The sequence below is a fragment of the Salvelinus fontinalis genome, chromosome 5 (assembly GCF_029448725.1).
Source record: "Salvelinus fontinalis isolate EN_2023a chromosome 5, ASM2944872v1, whole genome shotgun sequence".
Lineage (NCBI taxonomy): Eukaryota > Metazoa > Chordata > Actinopteri > Salmoniformes > Salmonidae > Salvelinus > Salvelinus fontinalis.
This window is the reverse complement of record NC_074669.1, coordinates 34,426,317-34,446,853: the sequence shown is the minus strand read 5'-3', so window position 1 is coordinate 34,446,853 and position 20,537 is coordinate 34,426,317. Positions and strand designations below refer to the sequence as shown.

Below are 20,537 nucleotides of genomic sequence, written 5' to 3'. Positions count from 1 at the left end.
TTTCTGATGGGGTATGGCAGTTGAATTGAGCTTATGAGGTAAGTTATATTCTTCAATAATCAATGGGTACATATCATTAATTTATGAGTCTAAAAATGTATGTAGCAACTGCAGATTGACACTTTACATTTTTTATTTAACAAGGCAGGTCAGTGAAGAACAAAATCTTATTTACAATGACGGCTTACCTCGGACGACGCTGGGCCAGTTGTGCACTGCCCTATGGGGATTCCAGATTATGGGCAGTTGTGATACAGCCCAGGATCGAACCAGGATCTGTAGTGACACCTCTAACACTGCAATATCGTGCCATAGACCGCTGCGCCACTCGGGATTCTGAAGACCAAAGGGCACATTTTTGTTTTCATAAATTTGTACAATAAATAGCCACATTAAAAAAATAAAAATAACCTTTATTTAACTAGGCAAGTCAGTTAAGAACAAATTCTTATTTACAATCACGGCCTACCCCGGACGACGCTGGGCCAATCATACACCGCCCTATGGGATTCCCAATCACAGCCGGATGTGATACAGCCTGGATTTGAACCAGGGACAGTAGTGACACCTCTAACACGGCAATGTCGTGCCTTAGACCGCTGCGCCGCTCAGGAGCCCTTTTGAATTGTCTGAGAGAGATTCATCCCAATACACATCCACGTGCTCAGGCAAACAGAGTTGACAGACATAAATTAATCACTAATCACATTAAATAAATAATAATCTTCAGAAATGACTGTCAAAACAAAACAAAATAACTAGGGCTTTACAATGATGGAAAAAACTTGGAGAAGTGTTGGGGTTAAGTTGCTTAAAATCTTTGTAGAAGTCACAGAGGGTGCATGGAGGGACATGTCAAAGTTATGAATTTGACCCTTTAGCAAGTTTTTCTTTCATATAAAAAAATCTCATTGATTAAATTCTCCATGTGGTCTATATTATTGGACACTTTATTTAATATGGGCTTTTAAAATTCAATATTGGTGCACAATTTCTACTTAAAATATGAAATGGATGCAAAAGGCACTCATTTCGTGGAACGCCCCAGATAAGCAAACAGATAAGACACGGTAGTGAACTTGGGGGACAGAGTCCAACCTGGGAGGACAGGATACATTCGCCAAGCCAACTGAACCATCTGAAAAATACATTTATAGCACTCCTTATATCCATTACAGAAATAGATAAGTAAGCTTTTCTTCGTCCCTGTGTCACATTGGTTTTGATGTACTCTCAGTCTAGCATATCTAACAGATAGGAGATTAGGAAATAACCAGAAAAGGGAATACACAGAACCTGTCATGTTCTTGATGTGTGCATGTCATGTGAAACACATGTTTTATCAAACTGAATCCAACAATGGCTCACTTTTTTTATCGTCCATCCTAGAAACGTTAGAACTCTGCTTTATGGGTTGCTGTATTTCACTGTTTGTTGCCTTGTCAAGATCAAAGAGCCCAGAAAGGTTCACTCCATTTAACCCTATTAAAATGCCACACCTGTAAATCTGATGGGTCACCACCCATTACTCCCTCTCCCCCTCTCCTCCATCAACTCTCCCCCCCACCGCTCCAACCCCTCTACCCCTTTCCCTCTCCCCCACCCCTGTTTTAACTGAGCCAGCCATGCCGTACTGAGGCAGGTGTGTCTGACAGTCTTCACCCAACATCGCTATCCATCACCCCCTTTACAGCATGTTCAGATAAGACAGTTAAGCCCTGACTCTCTATAAATACGTATTTATCACTGTTACCAACTGTGGCTTACAAAGGGGCAGTGTGCTCTCTGTTCTCATGATTGAGAATCCGTAAATAAAGTAGTCTATTTAAAAAAAAAAAAGGGTCAGTGGATCCAAATGCATCCCTCTCCCATGACTCTTACCCTGCCACGAATGGCAATGCACATGCATTCACGCTATGTGAAGCTGGAGACTCATATCTCCCTCACTAGCTTTAAGCACCAGCTGTCAGAGCATCTCACAGATCACTGCACCTGTACATAGCCCATCTGTAAAAAGCCCATCCAACTACCTCATCCCCATACTGTATTTATTTATTGATCTTGCTCCTTTGCACCCCAGTATCTCTACTTGCACATTCATATTCTGCACATCTACCATTCCAGTGTTTAATTGCTATACAGTGATCCCTCGCCACTTCGCGGTTCACTTATCGCGGATTCGCTATTTCGCGGATTTTCATAATGCATATTTATTTTTTTTTTGGTGCATTGTGCTCTGCATTCTGATTCGCTAAAAACTCACTCCCGCTTCTTGTATCAAAACATGCTACGAATTGTGCTATCATTTTGTCGTCTCGTGCAGTTATGTGTACGTACATCGCTTAGCAACCATGGTGCGAATGGCCACTGAACTTAAGCGAGTAGCTGAGGAATGGGACCCTTTGATGAGCCGTTCATTACAGTTCTCCAACGTAATCGATGGTGGCATGTCGGTGTACAAGGATCTTTTTGCAAAGAAGAAAAAAGAGCGACAACAGCTGCCTATCACTATGTTCTTCTCCCGAACAAACACACCTGCACCGCGGGCTTCAGAAGAAGAGAACACTGCAGAGCGCAGTCAGGATGCAGCGACCCAGTCTGAAGAGCAGTGAAACGGCCTACACGTGAGTCACTGTATTTGTATACATGTAATAGTTGCTAATTGTAAAAAAAAAAAAAAAGTTTTCTATTTCGCGGATTTCACTTATCGCGGGTCATTTTCGGAACGTAACCCCCGCGATAAACGAGGGATTACTGTATTGTAATTACTTCGCCACCATGGCCTATTTATTGCCTTACCTCCCTTATCCTACCTCATTTGCACACACTGTATATATATACTTTGTCTACTGTATTATTGACTGTATGTTTGTTTTATGTGTAACTCTGTATTGTTGTATGTGTCGAACTGCTTTGCGTTTATCTTGGCCAGGTCGCAGTTGTAAATGAGAACTTGTTCTCAACTAACCTACCTGGTTAAATAAAGTGAAATAAATCAAATTAAATATGTGGAAATCCTACATCTCTTTCTGTACGCAGACATACAGAAATGATGATGTTATAGAATGGAATGTAAAGTCATTGTATACATGTAGGTGTATTCAGGAGTTCAGGTGTGTTGTGCTCGATAAAGGTGTGCCGTCAAATTTACACGATCACATCAGTCATGTGACTAATGATGTCAGTCAAAGAACTAGGTGGCTCCTTTTGAACTCTTTTTTTTTGTACTCTTGTCTTGTTTTCTCAGGGTTTCCCTGGAGACATCGGTGTGCCAGGTCCCAATGGCCCCCCTGGACCCAAGGTAAAATAAAAGAAAGAGAGGCATAAACTGTTTTCACAACTCAACTCTATCTCAGAAAAAAAGACTTAATCTTCAGTGCATTTTTTTCTCAAGAGGGTTAATGTGTATGTTTTCACTAATGTTCTGTTTCAGGGGCTCCAAGGTGCCAGAGGGCCACAGAGACCACCAGGGCCAAAAGGAATAGAGGTAATGAGATTTGTATTCTCCTTTCGATCATCACTAAATAGATTACACTCAAAATACTGCACAGACGCAACTAAACAAGCAGGTAGCAAGCCAGATCATTTGCGTAAAATGAGTTCAATTAAGATGACGTGTTTGCATTTGATTATGAAACAGATGCGAGTCCATAGAGTCTGTTCATACTCAGCATTTGAACCTGCCACCAGTATTGAGGCACACGTTACTAGTTTCAGGCTGTGCTGCCAGGCTCAGGTTGTGTGGAGTGGTCCCAGGGCATGTTCCACTGTACTGTATGATGTCATGATTCATCACAGGGTGCTAATAAAAACAAGGCAAGCCCGGGAGTTTTCCAGGCAGTAGTGGAAAATAAAAACAGAATTCTTGGCAGTGTGTACAGTACGTACAGTGTTAGTTTTGGCGTCCAACTCAACTGTGGTACAGAGTTGGGAGGTCCCGCGCTCTCTTTCTCTCTTTCCTGGCACAGAGTATTGTTGTATAGCCCGCAAGAAAATGCTGCGTAGTTCAATCACTATAGCATTGATGTAATTCACTTCCACTTCAACTGATCCGAGAAAATGCCTCAAAGCAGAACATGGTTCGCAGTGGAGACAGAAATCAGGGATGATTAACATTGTATTTATCAAACGCTCCTTCGGGTAGTGAACATGGAGAGAAATGTTCCAGGTGACTTTGATAGAGGGAACACAATGATTGATGGTAGTACACACACACACACACACACACACACACACACACACACACACACACACACACACACACACACACACACACACACACACACACACACACACACACACACACACATACACACACATACACACACACACACACACATACACACACACACACACAGGCTGTTGCATGACCTACAGTATGTGGCATGAACATTGGTCGATCTGTGCACATGGGATGAGATGGGACGAGAAATTGAGATTGTTATTCAGTCAGTGTTACTGCCAGTGCCATGGGATAGCTCCATATCCAGCTGTATGCAATGTATTGCACTGAGTTTAACAGTTTTACTGTGTTTTCAGGGGGATGAGGGCCCCCTTGGCCTTCCTGGAGGTCCTGGCCCCATTGTAAGTGTCTCCAGCCTGCCATCCAATCACAATATAGATAAACCACTGTGCATGTTTTCCTGTTGGCCCCAACCTCCACCCTTCTCCAGGTGTTTCACATGTATTCGTTTTTGCACAGGAAGCCATATAGATGAGATGTGATTCAAAACAAGCGTGAGTACCCTGTAATCAACAGTATTTGTTTTCATTTTCTCAGGGTAGACCTGGAAGGAAAGGCTACATTGGCGAACCTGGCCCAGAGGGACTGAAGGTAAGACGTGACTATCAGCTTGAATACTGTACATAACAGAGGAGGCTGGTGGGAGGCGCTATAGGAGGACGGGCTCATTGTTTTGGCTGGAATGGAATACATGTAATGGAGTCAAGCTTGTGGTTTCCATATGTTTTGATGTGTTTGATAACCGTTCCATAATTCCATTCCAGCCATTACAATGAGTCTGTCCTCCTATAGCTCCTGCCATTAGCCTCCTCTGGTACATACAGTATTGGTCTGTTTAGACAAACCACCAGCCCCCCAGACAACGTAATGTGAGTCGATCAGGTCCATTTGCTGATACGGTGGAGTGTGTGTTTGTCTAACCATCTCTTTCCATTGCCCTTCCACCCGTGTTTTATTTTTTATTTTTATTTATCCGTTATTCTACCAGGTAAGTTGACTGAGAACACGTTCTCATTTGCAGCAACGACCTGGGGAATAGTTACAGGGGAGAGGAGGGGGATGAATGAGCCAATTGTAAACTGGGGATTATTAGGTGAACGTGATGGTTGAGGGCCAGATTGGGAATTTAGCCAGGACACCGGGGTTAACACCCCTACTCTTACGACAAGAGTAAGTGTCTAATCGTGTTAAGTGTCTAATCGTGAGCTAGCTTTCCAGAATGATTACACAACAGTGAGTGATAACCAGGTTGCCAGGAATCCTCCTTTTTTTAATGAAAACACTATCTAATCAACATGTCTTGGTTAAAAGTTTTTTCTTTAAGTTATCGAAGGGTAGAATACCAGACTAGTTTCTCATGTTACTTCATTAGAGGTACTTTGTGTGTACCAATGACTGTTTAGACTGAGTGTACAAAACATTAGGAACACCTTCCTAATATTGAGTTACACCCCATTTTGCCCTCAGAACAGCCTCAATTCGTCGGGGCATGGACTCTACGAGGTGTCGAAAGCTTACCAGAGTTGTGTCAAGTTGGCTGGGTGTCCTTTGTGTGGTGGACCATTCTTGATACACACATACGTACAAACTGTTAAGCGTGAAAAACCAAGCAGTGTTACAATTGTTAACACACTCAAACCGGTGCACCTAGCACCTACTACCATAACCCATTCAAAGGCACTTCAATATTTTGTCTTGCCCATTCACCCTCTAAATGGCACACATACACAATCAATGTCTCAATTGTTTCAAGGCTTAAAAATCCTTCTTTAAACTGTCTCCTCCCCTCCATCTACACTGATTTGAAGTGGATTTAACAGGTGACATCAATAAGGGATAATAGCTTTCACCGGGATAAACCACGGTCAGTCTATGTCGCGGTTCCTAATGTTTTGTACATTCAAAACCATTGATCACGTGACACCATTCATTCCTATGTGAAGACTCAACAGTGCATTGAAGCCAAATTAAGTCGGTTAAGACTTGACCACGAAGTTTGTCATTTTCCCATTCACTATAATGGGGGAATCCTGTTTTCTACTAACAATGCCTGCAGTTCTGATATCAGCCTTGAACTTCCGGGGCTACAATGAAAGGAGCAGTCGGTTTCCCCCGGTGTGTACCCTGCACAATGCCTTGTGCCATCGTCTTCACTGCGACACAATGTAGCAGAGGTTTATCAGTAGGAATTCCCCTTCAGTGTTTTCCTCAAAATGCCATGCAGTAAGTCAGTGTCTCTGCACTTGGGCTAGTTCAAGGTGGGGCCTGGTTGGTTGTCTACTAGATGTGTTGCGCCTCATTATTAAGAAGGAGAAGGAATTCTCCCTGGGCTGTCCTTAGAGCATAATGGCAACCCACAGGAGTGACAGAAACAGAAACGGAGGAAATCAAGAGCATCTCCATGTGTGCTTTAATCATTTGTTTATTAACCCTGTGCAAGCTGTTGATCATGTGGAAGTGCAACCAACGGCTGGATCTTAATGCACACAGAAAGCTAGCTAACTAATGTTCTATGTTTTGATGTTCTGGTTTTCAGGGGGAGACGGGGGAACTTGGCGGCCTGGGAAAAAATGGACCGCAAGTGAGTCTGGTGTTTTGAGCTGACAATGCGCACATGAAAACACAGCGGAGCGAGCGGCAAGATGAGATACTTCCAATTCGTTAATGTACAGCAATTGGAATCAGTAATTAAGCCACTACTTTCTGCCGGGAACATGAAGGTTTTCATTATGTTTTTCCCTGTCCCCATAGTATAGGAAGAATGTTGATGTACAGTGGTTGGTTGGTTGGCTTTCGTTAGTCTGAGTGCAGTGATGGAGATGTAAGGGTCCTTAAGTGGTTTTGTAGGGTAGGGAGATGGAGGAAGGAGGAGTGAAAGGATAGAGGAGGAGGTGATGGAGGTAGAGGAGGAGATGGCAGGGAGGAAGAGGTCGAGGATGAGGGGTAGGGAGGTGGAGGATAAATAGAGAAGAAGAGGAGTAGGAGGCAGGAGCATTGAGGAAACTACATTAGTATTTTTGATGTCGTGCTGTTATCCTTCTGACCTACAGTTAATGTAGTCCCAGAGAGGAATTTTCTCCATGCATAAAATTAGTGTGTTTCTATCCAGAAATTGGCAGACCACCACTGTAGAGTATAAGGAGCTCCAGTCGGTGATGTTCTCTGGACGTGACCTCATTTTGGACGTTCTTTTGTTTGTGCGAGACCCAATTGTTTGGGGAGTAAAAATGTCTCTACAAGGAAACTAACTGCAAAACTGGAATCGTGTTGTTGCCCTTAGCAACATACACAAACTGTACATGTATACAGTACAAATGCACCACAAAAAAGAAAATGACTATCCAGATGTTTGGCCAGTGTCTTAATCAATCTATGATAATCAATCTTCATTCATCAATAACAAGTATTTTAATGGCTCCACCACTGATGGAACAAAAACATCCGTGGCCCAACTAGTTTTTAAAACATCTGTGGAATAATACAATCACTTTGGATTGGTCTAATTAACTGCAAAACTGCAATGTTTCAAAAGTCTGTCTCTGTTGTTTTATGGTCCGGATAGTCTTCTGATACTCAATACAAACACAGCAACATGTTTTCCCATGCAAGGAATCCTACACACAAGCCTCCCTTACATCTCATATCTTAATGCATTATGCCTCTCTGTGTTCATCAGGCCCCGTGATGCTTATATTTGCAGTATGTGCGTTGTGGAACCCGCTGCCACCATACACGCCTTGTGTGCGTCTGATTGTTTGCATCCCAAATGACACCCTACTCCCTACATAGTACACTACTTTTTGAGCAGAGCCATGGTCAAAAGTAGACACTATGTTGGATAATAGGGTGCCATTTGGGACTAACTCTTTTTTGTTGCATAGAAGAGCACATATCAGAGGTATTAACCACCCACCACAAACTGTTGCTAGCGAGCTAGGGCCCTTTGAAGCCAAGGAGCCTCAGGCTCCATGTAAAAAAAAAAAGATCTGCTCGGAAAACACAAGGAGGCTCTAATGAAGGCCATTACATCACTTTCCAAATAAATATCATCTGGAAGGTCTGAGAGAGACTGTCGACAGGTTGGCTAACTGCGGGATAGCCCTGGGTCAGCATATTCCTGTGCTGTTTGTGATTGTGTTCACTAAGGCTTCATTGTGTCACCTAGAGAGCCCTTAGAGCAACATGTTGCCCATAAAGTGCTTGAACCGATCATTTATTGGGATTTTGTAGGATGTGCTGTATTTTGGGCCAAATTAGATTGGCCCGTCACTTGTTCCATTTCAGGGTGACCCCCCCCCAATCAAATCACAGTAATAAAAAAATGAAATGCCTCCGAATTGAATTACTGCTGAGGGAATTGACAGATTCGTGCTTTGCTCTGAAACATGTTTTTAATGCTGTCTTTCCAGTACACTCACACATGATACTCAGGTTCACCTGTTGTGAGCATATGAGCGAGAGCGGGAAAGGGTGAGAGACTAGTAGCACTTGACAACAGAGAATGTCTTCGTTCTCTTCTACAGTACCTACAAAGGTCATTTCAGTCTCTCTCCTTGGCTGCTGCTCTGCTCTACTTATAACCTTCACTGTGACACACATCTGAACCCAGGGCTAAGAAAGCAGACACACACACACCTGAGAAAGCAGATCGCTGCAGACTGAGTTCGAAAACTGAAAGCCCCATTTGAAGAGGCCCTGTCATAGAGAGAAAGCCCTTGAACCAGTTTCCTACTGTTAAATTATACAGGATACTAGGCTTGGGGGGTATCCAGATTGTCATACCTTCATACCGACCTTGTGCCATACCCTGGATATTCGGTAATGCAGGCACTGAACACAAGGGGCACTATTTTCTAACCCCACTGCTTCTGGTAATTCGAATGTTAGCAATGCTAACAAGTCCATGTCAAATCCCATAGAGAATACTAAGTAAATGCTAAACAGTCTCTGACCAAAACTATTTTAAGGAAAAACATCCCAGTTCATAAAGTTATACAAGTAACTAAAAATTGCTACTCACAGTTTGTTGCAAAAACTGTAAGACTGGACAATAGCTACTACCCCCAGACCATCAGGCTGCTGAATAGCCACCACTAGTCAGCTACCTGCTCCCCTGTCCCCGTCCTGCCCTTCCAGACTATCCTACCCCCCCCCCAGGTGAAATGGAGCTGTGAAATGAAGATAGGTGAAAAGAAGAACACTATCTTCTTTATCTCCTAACGTATTGCAGAAGTTGACTGAGGGTATTCACTTCAAAAAAGTAGCAACAAATATTAATGTCTTAAAAAAAAAAAAAAAAATAGTTTCAGTAGTATTGGAATATATGGTATACCGCCATGTTGTCCCAATTCATGCCTCAATTAAGGGATTTTGTATGGATCTGGAGACACTAGTGTTCCAATGCTTCCCAAGGCTGCCTGCCTTTACTCACAGACACTACAGTACAAATCAGTTGCCTGCATGCCTGGGGCTATGCTGGGACTTATACCTTACAGTAGAGATGTGTTCTGCGGTTGCCTACTGTGTTTTCACAAGTTAGTTTGTTGTTTATTATATACATTAGAACAGACAGGAATGTACATACTAGATATCTGGTTTGCACCCGCTCTTATCACAACAACTGTGGATGATTAAGACTCTCATCCACACACAGAAACAGAGACTCTCAACTGTCACACACAGGAGTGTTCAGAGGACCCAGTGTACTGTACAGCACTGCAGTGTCTGTCTGCGTGCGTCTTTCACACCTCTGGCCATGTTGCCCCAGCCCCAGTGGCCTCTCTGTTTAGCAACTGCCAGACGGCATTGACTTTAGATTTTCCCGGAAAATCTCCCTTCTTCCTCCCCCTTTTTTCCTCCCATCCTATTTTCCCACTTCCTTCAATCGCATCAACATCTAATGGAGTCCAGAAGTGTGGTCACAATTCTGGCTCTGTGTATGGCTCTGTCTGTCCCGATCCCCTCTCTATACATCCCTCTTCTCAGACTGGAGTTCTACAGACTACATCTAACCTGCCACAGATGTGTCCTGTCTCTGTCAAACACACCACATATTGAGGAACTAAGACTTGATGGGGAAAGATCGAAAATACATTTTGAAAAAGACAAGAAATGTAGCCTCAAAAACACACGTTGAAGTACAGTACGTCACTTGTGCAACAATGACATGTTGGTCATGCATATTTGCCTCGACAACCACAGTGACCACACTGGGCTTAGCGGTTGGCCAGACTGGGGACGTTTTCACCAGCCTTCCAGGATGCACTGGGGCAAGAGACGCTGCTCCTCTCGTATCCTATCCACTCCTCTCCTTACCATCGACACTGGCGCTGGGCCAAACCTCAGCCTGTTATCCAGCCCTTCATTCTCATTTTTACATTAGCCTGCATTCTCTTTGTTAGCCAGCGTTTTAGGCGAAGGTGAGTAGGATGTTGCAGGCCTACTACAAAGGACTGGGTGGCAGAACACAGTATAGAATCAGCCCAGGTTAAATCAAAATCAAATCACTTTTGATTTGTCACGTGCCGAATACAAACAGGCGTAGTTCACCTTACCGTGAACTGCTTACTTACAAGCCCGTAACCAACAATGCAGTTCAAGAAATAGAGTTAAGAAAATATTTTGTAAATAAACTAAAGTAAAACTTTTAAAGTAACACAATAAATAACAACAGGGGCTACCGGTACCGTCAATGTGCGGGGGTACAGGTTAATCGAGGTCATTTGTACATGTAGGTAGGGGTAAAGTGACTATGCATAGATAATAAACAGTGAGTAGCAGCAGTGTAAAAACAAAGTGCAGGGGTGTCAATGTAAATAGTCCGGGTGGCCATTTGATTAGCTGTTCAGCAGTCTTATGGCTTGGTGGTAGAAGCTGTTAAGGAGCCTTTTGGACCTAGACATGGCGCTCCGGTACCACTTGCCATGCGGTAGCAGAGAGTACAGTCTATGACTTGGGTGACTGGAGTCTTTGACAATTTTTGGGGCCTTCCTCAGACACCGCCCCGAGTATATAGGTCCTGGATCGCAGGAAACTTGACCCCAGTGATGTACCGGGCTGTGTGCATTACCCTCTGTAGCGCCTTATGGTCGGATGCCGAGCAGTTGCCATACCAGGGGTACGCGCAATGCCGTCGGGGGGTACACCAAATAAAAATGTGATTCACATAAAGAATAATAATTGTCTTCACATTTTCAAACAGTCAATTTAGTAAAACCCGCATCCATAGAGACACATACCAGCTCTACTGGTAGTACTGCTACTTCCAGCAGTACTACAGCTGCACCTGTCGACGACACAAGTTGTTCTGCTTCCACGAGCACATCCAATGCTAGCATCAGTAATTCTACATTTGTTGTTAGCCCCGCTAGCATGGACACTGACAGTTGTGAATCTGATGCAGCCCGGGAAAGCAATGAACAACAGACAGGGATGTTGGACCATCGAAGAGGCGCAAATATGATGAGAACTACATTGATTTGGGGTTCACTTACATTGGGAGTAGTGCCTTTCCCCAGTCACAGTGTGTTATCTGTGTAAAAGTACTATCTCACAACTCGATGAAACCTTCACTCTTGCACAGACATTTAGAAACAAAACAAGCCAATTTGAAAATAAGCCACGGGAGTTTTTTGAGCAAGAATTAAGATAACTTTTGAGTAGTTAGACATGTATAAAATCAACATAACATTAATAAGAAGGGGCTAGAAGTGTCTTATATGGTGAGCTACCGAGTGGCTAGGACAGGCAAGCCCTATACCATTGTGGAGGACTTAATTATTCCTGCTGCCGCGGATATGGCTGGGACAATGCTGGGGGAAAAGGCCCAAAAAACTATACAGACAATGTTTCACAACGCATCAGTGACATGGCAGGAGATGTTTTGAAACAATTACTGCTTCGCATACAAGCCAGTGAATTCTATGGGTTACAGCTGGATGAGTCAACAGACGTGGCGGGCCTGGCACAGCTCTTAGTATACAGTTGAAGTCGGAAGTTTACATACACTTAAGTTGGAGTCATTAAAACTCGTTTTTCAACCACTCCACAAATTTCTTGTTAACAAGCTATAGTTTTGGCCAGCGTTTTAGGACATATCCATTGTGCAAGACACAAGTAATTTTTCCAACAATTGTTTACAGACAGATTATTTCACTTACAATTCACTTTATCACAATTCCAGTGGGTCAGAAGTTTACATACATCAAGTTGACTGTGCCTTTCAACAGCTTGGAAAATTCCAGAAAATGATGTCATGGCTTTAGAAGCTTCTGATAGGCTAATTGACATAATTTGAATCAATTGGAGGTGTACCTGTGGATGTATTTCAAGGCCTACCTTCAAATTCAGTTCCTCTTTGCTTGACATCATGGGAAAATCAAAAGAAATCAGCCAAGACCTCAGAAAAATATTGTAGACCTCCACAAGTCTGGTTCATCCTTGGGAGCAATTTCCAAATGCCTGAAGGTACCACGTCCATCTGTACAAACAATAGTACGCAAGTATAAACACCATGGGACCACGCAGCCGTCATACCGCTCAGGAAGGAGACGCATTCTGTCTCCTAGAGATGAACGTAGTGTAAATCAATCCCAGAACAACAGCAAAGGACCTTGTGAAGATAGTGGAGGAAACAGGTACAAAAGTATCTACATCCACAGTAAAACGAGTCCTATATCGACATAACCTGAAAGGCCGCTCAGCAAGGAAGAAGCCACTGCTCCAAAACCGCTATAAAAAATGTCAGACTACGGTTTGCAACTGTAGATGGGGCCAAATATTGTAATTTTTGGAGAAAGGTCCTCTGGTCTGATGAAACAAAAATAGAACTGTTTGGCCATAATGACCATCGTTATGTTTGGAGGAAAAAGTGGGAGGCTTGCAAGCTGAAGAACACCATCCAAACCGTGAAGCACTGTGGCAGCATCATGTTGTGGGGGTGCTTTGCTGCAGGAGGGACTGATGCACTTCACAAAAGAGATGGCATCACAAGGTAGGAAAATTATGTGGATATACTGAAGCAACATCTCAAGTCATCAGTCAGGAAGTTGAAGCTTGGTTGCAAATGGGTCTTTCCAAATGGACAATGACCCCAAGCATACTTCCAAAGTTGTGGCAAAATGGCTTAAGGACAACAAAGTCAAGGTATTGGAGTGGCCATCACAAAGCCCTGACCTCAATCCTATAGAAAATTTGTGGGCAGAACTGAAAAAACCTGTGTGAGCAAGGAGGCCTACTAACCTGACTCAGTTACACCAACTCTGTCAGGAGGAATGGGCCAACATTCCCCCACCTTATTGTAGGAAGCTTGTGGAAGGCTACCCAAAATGTTTGACCCAAGTTAAACAATTTAAAGGCAATGCTATCAAATACTAATTGAGTGTATGTAAACTTCAGACCCACTGGGAATGTGATGAAAGAAATAAAAGCTGAAATAAATCATTCTCTCTACTATTTTTCTGACATTTCACATTCTTAAAATAAAGTGGTGATCCTAACTGACCTAAGACAGGAGATTTGTACTAGGATTAAATGTCAGAAATTGTGAAAAATTGAGTTTAAATTTATTTGGCTAAGGTGTATGTAAACTTCCGCCTTCAACTGTATATAGTGTACGTGGTATATTATTGCGGGAGCATATTGAGTTTACGGGCCTAAGATCACCATGCTCAATGCCAAGTGTCAGCTGGAGTGGTGTAAAGCTCGCCGCCATTGTACGCTGGAGTAGTGGAAACGCATTCTCTGGAGTGATGAGTCGCTCTTCACCATCTGTCAGTCTGACGGATGATTCTGGGTTTGGCGGATGTCAGGAGAATGCCACCTGCCTGAATACATAGTGCCAACTGTAAACTTTGGTGGAGGAGAAATAATGGTCTGGGGCTACAGCATACAATGGCATTCTAGACAATTATGTGCTTCCAACTTTGTGGCAACAGTTTGGGGAAGGCCCTTTCCTGTTTCAGCATGACAATGCCCCCGTGCATAAAGCGAAGTCCATACAAAAATGGTTTGTCGAGATCGGTGTGGAAGAACGTGACTGGCCTGCACAGAGCCCTGACCTCAACCCCACTGAACACCTTTGGAATGATTCGGAATGCCGACTGTGAGCCATGCTTAATCGGCCAACATCAGTGCTCGACCTCACTAATGCTCGTGTGGCTGAATGGAAGCAAGCCCCTGCAGCAATGTTCCAACATCTAGTGGAAAGCCTTCCCAGAAGTGTGGAGGTTGTTATAGCAGCAAAGAGCCCAACTCCATATTAATGCCCATGCTTTTGGAATGAGATTTTTCGATGAGCAGATGTCCATATACGTTTGGTCACGTAGTGTATATGCCTCTCATTTCTTTATCTACAGCAGTGTGTAGCCTAGGAATATGGCTTGCGAATACTGTGAAAGGAATGTCTGTTTTTATTGCCTTGTTCATACAACACCAAATCGTGATGATTTGCATTGCCTCATTACTTTTTAACAACATAAAACTTTGCATGTACTAATTAATTACATTTGTTCAGTTTGATGTGCTCAAATTTCATTGAGGGATTTTCCCTGGTTCCTTCATGTAATTTCCTTTTACAAGCATGTGATTGCAGTTCTTTCCCCATCCTTACATCATCACCATTACATAGTTATCTATGACCTCTATGAACATACTGATGGCTGGGGATCATGTCTCCTCTAATAGGCATACTTTACCCGGATGTTTGTATACTATTGACCTCTCTCTCTCTCTCTCTTCCCCCCCCCCCCCCTCCCCCCTTTGCAGGGTCCAGCGGGCCTGATCGGGATGTCAGGGGGAGTAGGAGAAGCCGGTGAAAAGGTAGCATGTTTTTTTTAGGGCCATTAGGCTGTCAAAGCAGATCAGCCAGACGCTCAGGGCCAGACAGACAGACTTAGACAAACACGGAACACCCTCACGTCTACAACAATAATATCACAAACATCACCCAGCCATTGCTGTGTTCCTACTGTCTAGATTTCAACCTTCCCAAGTTCTCTCATGTCACCCCGCTCCTCCGACTTCCAGTCGAAGCTTGTATCCACTACAAGACCATGGTGCTTATCTACGGAACAGAAAGTGGAACTGCCCCTCCCTACCTTCAGGCTATGTTCAAACCTTACAACCCAACCCGAGCAACCTCTAGTCTCTTGGCAAAAAGAAAATAGATAAATAACCTGAACTGGCACTTGCACTTAACCCCCCCCCCCCCCCCCCCCAATCCTTTCTAGTTCCGACTCTACTGATAGCTACATTATTTATTTCAGAAAAATGTACTTTCTATGCCTGTGTTACAGTATGTGTTTGTCCCGCCTAGCTATTTTAAGAGGAATGCACTAACTGTAAATCGCTCTGGATTAGAGCGTCTGCTAAATGACTCAAATGTAAAATGTAGATTTCAGTAAACCAACCATGCATGCATCTCAATCTCACACATTGAAATATAACTTGCAATGTAAAGTGGTCTTTTCCACTTTGTGGCAAAGCGAGCAAATGTACACAAACACACACATACACATACTACACACATACTACACACACAGGGCTGGGTCATAAGTGAGTCATTTTAAGTGCTCATGCTGTATGACGAGAGAGAGACCCTCGTAGCTGTTTCCCAACTAGTTCCTGTGCTGAAAACCAGTGGTGGTCGGTGCCGTTAAAGATGAGGGAGGATTATTTTTTTTCATGAGCATGGCCTTATTTCTATTACAGCATGTTGGATGACTGTCATTCATATTCCATTCACCCAGTTCAATGTAACATCGATAGGTTTAGGCTACTACGTGATACTCAAATGTTCCCTGTACCCATCATGAGGTTGCTACAACCTAACCAATGAATGAAAGTTTACTTTCATCGAGAGAACTTTGAGTAATCAAGGTGACAGACAGTGACACATTCAATACCGCCTCGCACATATCTAGCTGATCTAGGGCGTAATCATTAGTCCACCAGTTGCAAATGAGAGTTTCTATTGGACAAATGCAGGTATGTTTATCCCCGTTTCATTCCGTTTGCTTCAGTTTAAGAAAAGTTTTTTAACGGAATCGGCGGAATGAATACACTCCCAGATCACACGCTAACACAGTTTACTTTCGTAGCAGCCACATAAAAACAGCATGATCACTTTGCTCGTTGTGTATATAACTCCTTCTCGCAACTATCTACGCGCTCTCCTCCGCTCACCTTTTCCCTTCGCTTGTGGACTTCAGTGCACAACACATCAGCTGTTTGTGACAAGGTGAAAAAAACTTTCCAAGCCAAACTTTCATATCATGACTGCTAACCGCTACACGCAGTCGTTGTCACCTCATAGTCAACATACTGTAGCTACTAGAAATAATGCGTTAGTAAACCAGCAAGAATCATGTAGTACAGTCTACAGTCAGAAAGCTGTTTAGCAATACATGTATAAAAGCAAACGCTTACCTTGACTTGGAAGAGTTCCAGAGATGGATAGGCATAACCAGCTAGCTGACTTACTGTAGTATCCTTCTCTGTTTGATCACATGATGCAAAAATGCACCATCATATGATCAAACCAAGTATTTTGAAAGTTACATATCTTCAAAACTTGATTTCTGACAAGCAAAAATGCACCATCATATGATGCAAACAAAGTATTTTGAAAGTTACATATCTTCAAAACTTGATTTCTGACAAGCAAAACATTTTGGGTCTATGTCAAGAATGGACTAATGAAATAAATACCAAAATATCGTTTTTGGGTGGAGTTTTCCCATCGATTCAAGGCCTGGGTTTAAGAGCTGTAAGTACAGCGGTAGGTGGTGGGGTTTGGTGGTTTGATGTATGAAGGTTGATAATAATAATACTTATACTTGTCTGAATTATAAATGTGTTTTTTCTCTCTCCCTGAGAGTGGGGTCACAGCCTGGGTCTGCTATTGGGGCGGCAGGTAGCCTAGTGGTTAGAGTGTTGGGCCAGTAACTGAAAGGTTGCTAGATCAAATCCCCAAGCTGACAAGGTAAAAATCTGTCATTCTGCCCCTGAACAAGGCAGTTAACCCACTGCTCCTAGGCTGTCATTGTAAATAAGAATTTGTTCATAACTGACTTGTCTAGTTAAATAATAATTAAAACAGTGACCCTGGAGCAGTTAGTGTTAAGTGCCTTGCTCAAGGACACGTCAACAGATTTTTTTTACCTTGTCCGCTCAGGGATTCGAACTTCGACTACTGGCCTAACGCTCTAACCGCTAGACTACCTGCCGCTCCGTTGAGGTTGGTTCAGCGGTTAATGATCCCTCTCCTTTCCTGTGTCTTCTGTTTCTCAGGGAGGCCGTGGTCCTGCAGGTCCATTGGGTCCTCCTGGCGAGAAGGGGTCCGGGGTAAGTACAGCACGTCTACGTATGCACCACTTAGCGAGGGTGTCTGGAACTGTTGCGCTAGTGGCATTGCATGTCTGTGAATGATGTAGTTGTGGTCCATCTCTGAGTAGGAATGCTATTTCATATCTTTGGCTTTCAGGACTGAGTACCTGTCTTAGTGTTCCGTATACTGTCATTGAGTGATTCCTCACAAAACCAGGACACTGAAAAACATGATTTGTTGGATTTTCATGAAATTGAAACTATAGAATTGGCATTTGGGAGGAAGGATTGTTGACATACTTTTAATTACAAATGTCAAATATATGATGAATAATTAACCAAAGTTGGCATATTTATGACATTTTGGCTTTACCCAGGCCAATATAATGTTTAATCTGTAGGTGCTACAAAGCAAAAATATCTGTCATTTGAAGGTTTACTGCTTGCTCTGTTATCCTGTTTGGGCTGCAAGCTGAATATTGAAAAAACTGGAAAATGTGTGCACATTTTCAAACGGCCTCCTAAGAAACTTTTTATTTTCCAATATGCATATATTTACTACTGTTGGATAGATAACAGTCTATAGTTTCTAAAAAGGTTTGAATTGTTTCTCTAAGTCGAACAGAAATATTTTTACAGCCATTTTCCCAGCCGAATTGAGATTTCCAAAATGCGATGTGTCTCTTTAAGACCTTCTCTATAAAAGGCCATTTGACTTGGGACCATAGAAACACGTCACACGCCTTCGTCAGGCTGTAATGCGGAAGTGAGAATTGAAAGGAGTCGAATATCTCGTCCATGGACTGAATAACACACCTTCTTGTGAGACCTGCGCAGTTTAAAAAAAAAATCCGGGCGCGAAGCAGAATTTGGTCTCGGCTTCTGGAAGAAGGTAGATAACGTTGAATATGATCTCTGACTACGATATTATTTGATACATGTCACAAAATCATCCTAAAGTATGTTTTTTCAATATACTTTAATTATATTATTGCAATTTATTCTGGACTTTAGATGTGATACGACGGAAGAATTTTTTGAAGAAACGCTGAGTAGCGCCGCAATGCTATTGTGCTTGCTAACCAAAGAGGGAAATAATTCGTTCTGGAACCCAACTAAAGACTCTACTGGACATTGGACCCCGTTACAACATTCTGATGGAATATCAACAAAGATAAGACCCAATTTGGGATGCTTTTTCATATATCTGTTGAGCTGTGCTGTGCTAACTGGGCTAACTGTGCTAGGCTAGCGCTTGACCAATGCTAGTGCTGACTTATGCTAGCTTATGTTGTTAGCTAATATAACGATATATTGTGTTTTCGCTGTAAAACACTTCAAAAATCGGAAATGTTGGCTTTATTCACACGATATCTGTCTTTCATTAGCTATCCACCATATGTTTTTCTGAAATGTTTTATGAGGTGTAATTAGTAGCCGACGTTGGTGTATGTATTTTCTCTGGCTACTCCCGTCTGGATTCAGACTCTAGCTATGTGTTAGCATTTTTGGTAGCATCAATGTAAAACAGATTTATAGCTAAAATATGCACTTTTTATGAACAAAACATAGATTTATTGTGTAACATGTTATATGACTGTCATCTGAGGTAGTTTTTTCTGGGCTCTTTAGGTTGGTTTTAGTTTATTTCGGTTGGCTTGTGCATGCTACTTGAATCATAATTCATACTTCATAATCATATCCATACGTGTCTGTCCACTTTTGTATTTGGTGGTGAGCTAACATAAATATATGTGGTGTTTTCTCTGTAAAACATTTAAAAAATCGGACATGTTGGCTGGATTGACAAGATGTTTATCTTTCAAATGCTGTATTGGACTTGTTAATGTGTAAAAGTTAAATATTTAAAAAAAATAGATTTTGAATTTCGCGCCCTGCAGCTGTTGTCATTGTCGTTCCGATTTCGGGCTTGCAGCCCAAACAGGATTTATGAGTAGTATTTTGATTTCGATAAAAACATTATATATACAGTACCAGTCAAACGTTTGGACACACCTACTCATTCAAGTGTTTTTCTTTATTTTTACTATGTTCTACATTGTAGAATAATAGTGAAGACATCAAAAATGAAATAGCACATATGGAAGCATGTAGTAACCAAAAAAGTGTTAAACAAATCAAAATATATTTAGCCACCCTTTGCCTTGGTGACAGGTTTGCACACTCTTGGCATTCTCTCAACCAGCTTAATGAGGTAGTCACCTGGAATGCCTTTCAATTAACAGCCTTGTTAAAAGTTAATTTGTGGAATTTATTTCTTTAATGCATTTGAGCAAAGAGAAACGACAGTCCATTATTACTTTAAAACATGAAGGTCAGTTAATCCATAAAATGTCATTAACTTTGAAAGTTTCTTACATTTACATTTAAGTCATTTAGCAGATGCTCTTATCCAGAACGACTTACAAATTGGTGCATTCGCCTTATGATATCCAGTGGAACAGCCACTTTACAATAGTGCATCTAAATCTTTTAAGGGGCGGGGGGGGGGGGGTTAGAAGGATTACTTTATCCTATCCTAGGTATTCCTTAAAGAGGTGGGGTTTCAGGTGTCTCCGGAAGGTGGTGATTGACTCCGCTGACCTGGCGTCGTGAGGGAGTTTGTTCCACCATTGGGGTGCCAGAGCAGCGAACAGTTTTGACTGGGCTGAGCGGGAACTGTACTTCCTCAGAGGTAGGGAGGCGAGCAGGCCAGAGGTGGATGAACGCAGTGCCCTTGTTTGGGTGTAGGGCCTGATCAGAGCCTGAAGGTACGGAGGTGCCGTTCCCCTCACAGCTCCGTAGGCAAGCACCATGGTCTTGTAGCGGATGCGAGCTTCAACTGGAAGCCAGTGGAGAGAGCGGAGGAGCGGGGTGACGTGAGAGAACTTGGGAAGGTTGAACACCAGACGGGCTGCGGCCTTCTGGATGAGTTGTAGGGGTTTAATGGCACAGGCAGGGAGCCCAG

The 20,537-nt window shown here is 42.7% G+C and overlaps 1 protein-coding gene across 1 annotated transcript in view; it reads left to right on the top strand.

The window, feature by feature from the left end:
- The window catches only part of LOC129855511 (collagen alpha-1(XXIV) chain-like), a 245,152-nt gene that overhangs the window by 145,963 nt on the left and 78,652 nt on the right, over positions 1-20,537 (top strand). Inside the window, exons 20-26 of the mRNA XM_055923240.1 lie at positions 3,248-3,301; positions 3,434-3,487; positions 4,540-4,584; positions 4,781-4,834; positions 6,780-6,824; positions 15,008-15,061; positions 17,534-17,587. Of these exons, the coding sequence (XP_055779215.1) occupies positions 3,248-3,301; positions 3,434-3,487; positions 4,540-4,584; positions 4,781-4,834; positions 6,780-6,824; positions 15,008-15,061; positions 17,534-17,587 (360 nt within the window). The remainder of the gene's footprint in view (positions 1-3,247; positions 3,302-3,433; positions 3,488-4,539; positions 4,585-4,780; positions 4,835-6,779; positions 6,825-15,007; positions 15,062-17,533; positions 17,588-20,537) is intronic.